This window comes from Lindgomyces ingoldianus, assembly GCF_010093535.1.
Source record: "Lindgomyces ingoldianus strain ATCC 200398 unplaced genomic scaffold BDR25scaffold_74, whole genome shotgun sequence".
NCBI lineage: Eukaryota > Fungi > Ascomycota > Dothideomycetes > Pleosporales > Lindgomycetaceae > Lindgomyces > Lindgomyces ingoldianus.
The window spans coordinates 1-1,543 of NW_022985235.1; the positions used below are offsets into that span (position 1 = coordinate 1).

General features: G+C 33.3%; 1 protein-coding gene across 1 annotated transcript; it reads right to left on the minus strand.

Annotated features, from left to right (window-relative positions):
* Positions 1-1,273: 1,273 nt before the first annotated feature.
* Positions 1,274-1,543, minus strand: BDR25DRAFT_363647 (uncharacterized protein; the record flags this gene model as incomplete). The annotated part of the gene is made up of 3 exons (XM_033696773.1): positions 1,274-1,306; positions 1,356-1,433; positions 1,502-1,543. 3 exons carry the CDS (start codon positions 1,541-1,543, stop codon positions 1,274-1,276), a joined length of 153 nt encoding a protein of 50 aa, XP_033539555.1.

Genomic DNA, 1,543 nt, shown 5'->3' on the forward strand with positions numbered 1-1,543 from the left:
TAACATACTATAACAGTTCATAAATGAATGCATAAGCAGAGCTTGTTTTAAGTCACTTATTAAACTCTTTCTAGAGAAGAAGACTGCATTAGAAGAAGCCTATAAAAGAAGACTATAAGCAGAGCAGATAATAAAAGGTAGTCTGTAGACTAAAACTTATAAACTATATTTTTATAAATTCTATATAAAGACCTATATACCTATAAATGCTATGTAAGAGAACACCTCTTAGTAGGTCTGTCTACACAAGTACTTATTAGCAAAGTTAAAGTACTAGCTAAAATTCTAAGTAATGCAAATAACAAGCTGCACATCTTAAGCCTAGATAGTAATGCGCTTACTATAGATAGCAGCTAGCTAAGTACTTATAAATTAATAAGTCTAATACCTTGTCTAATACTAATACATTAGCACTTACATTTTATTAAAGTTATAATAAAAGACTTAGTAGTTATTTATAATGCATAAAGTGCTTACTTACTCTAGTAGAGAAGTTTATTATATTAACATATACATATGCTAGTAGTTGCTCTTTAGTAGTAGTTAACTTAAGAAGGTTTAGTAAAGGGCTAGAATTAAAGTTATTTATGTCTTTTTAAAGTAGAATAAATTTCTTCTTATATCTATATTTAAGCAAATTAGTAGCGCACTCTTTATAAGTACTTTATTAATTTAATTCTATGTTAAACTACCTTTAATTATAGGTAGTGCATGTATCTAACTTAATATTAAGTAGACCTTTATAAAAGTTGTTAATATAGCCCTTATTAACTTCTAGTAGTTATAGCCTAGTCTTTAAGAAATTTAACATTATTAAAATTTATAGGTACAGGTGTAGATAGAAAATTGTACGCACAGCGCTTAGCATCTAGGAAGATATCTACATTAATGTCCTTATCTAAACTATTACTAAGGTTGTTTTTATTTGTACCTGCTCTTTGCAACTAAGAGGGTGTAGACTAAAACCTTCTCTATGTTAACAGTAGCTTTTAGGTATATTATGTACTTAAACTAATTAGAGTAAATAGCACAGGTGGTATATTAGAGAGGTTGCCTAATAGGCTAGGGATTTTGTATTAGGGAGATTGTTAAGGCGTCTGTTGTGTAGGAATGTTGCGAAGAAGGGAGCTTAATAGGCTAAGGTTTATAGGAGGCGATACGTGTGCTAGTTCCTTATTTATAGTATAAATGTTAACCTTACTCTTTAATTAGCAACACTTTTAACATAAAGTCTTCTACCTGCCATTTCCTTTAAACGTGTCATTTGCCTGGTCTAATGGCGTAGAACAATAACGACATAGGGGTACTAGAGGAGACGACGGCGGGATATAGGGTTGTAGTCTGTTATTTGCGACATATGTGATATCAGCAAGAGCGCGCCTCTTGGCTGGCGGTGGAGGTATAGGGCTGCCCTGGGTAGGGCGCTTCCTTGCCTGGTGTCAGATATGCGCACCTACTGTCAAGACAGGAGGAACGTTTGACGAAAGCTGCTACATAGTACGAGCAATAAGCTCGAACAGTATGTTGCTGCAAATTGCAGCAT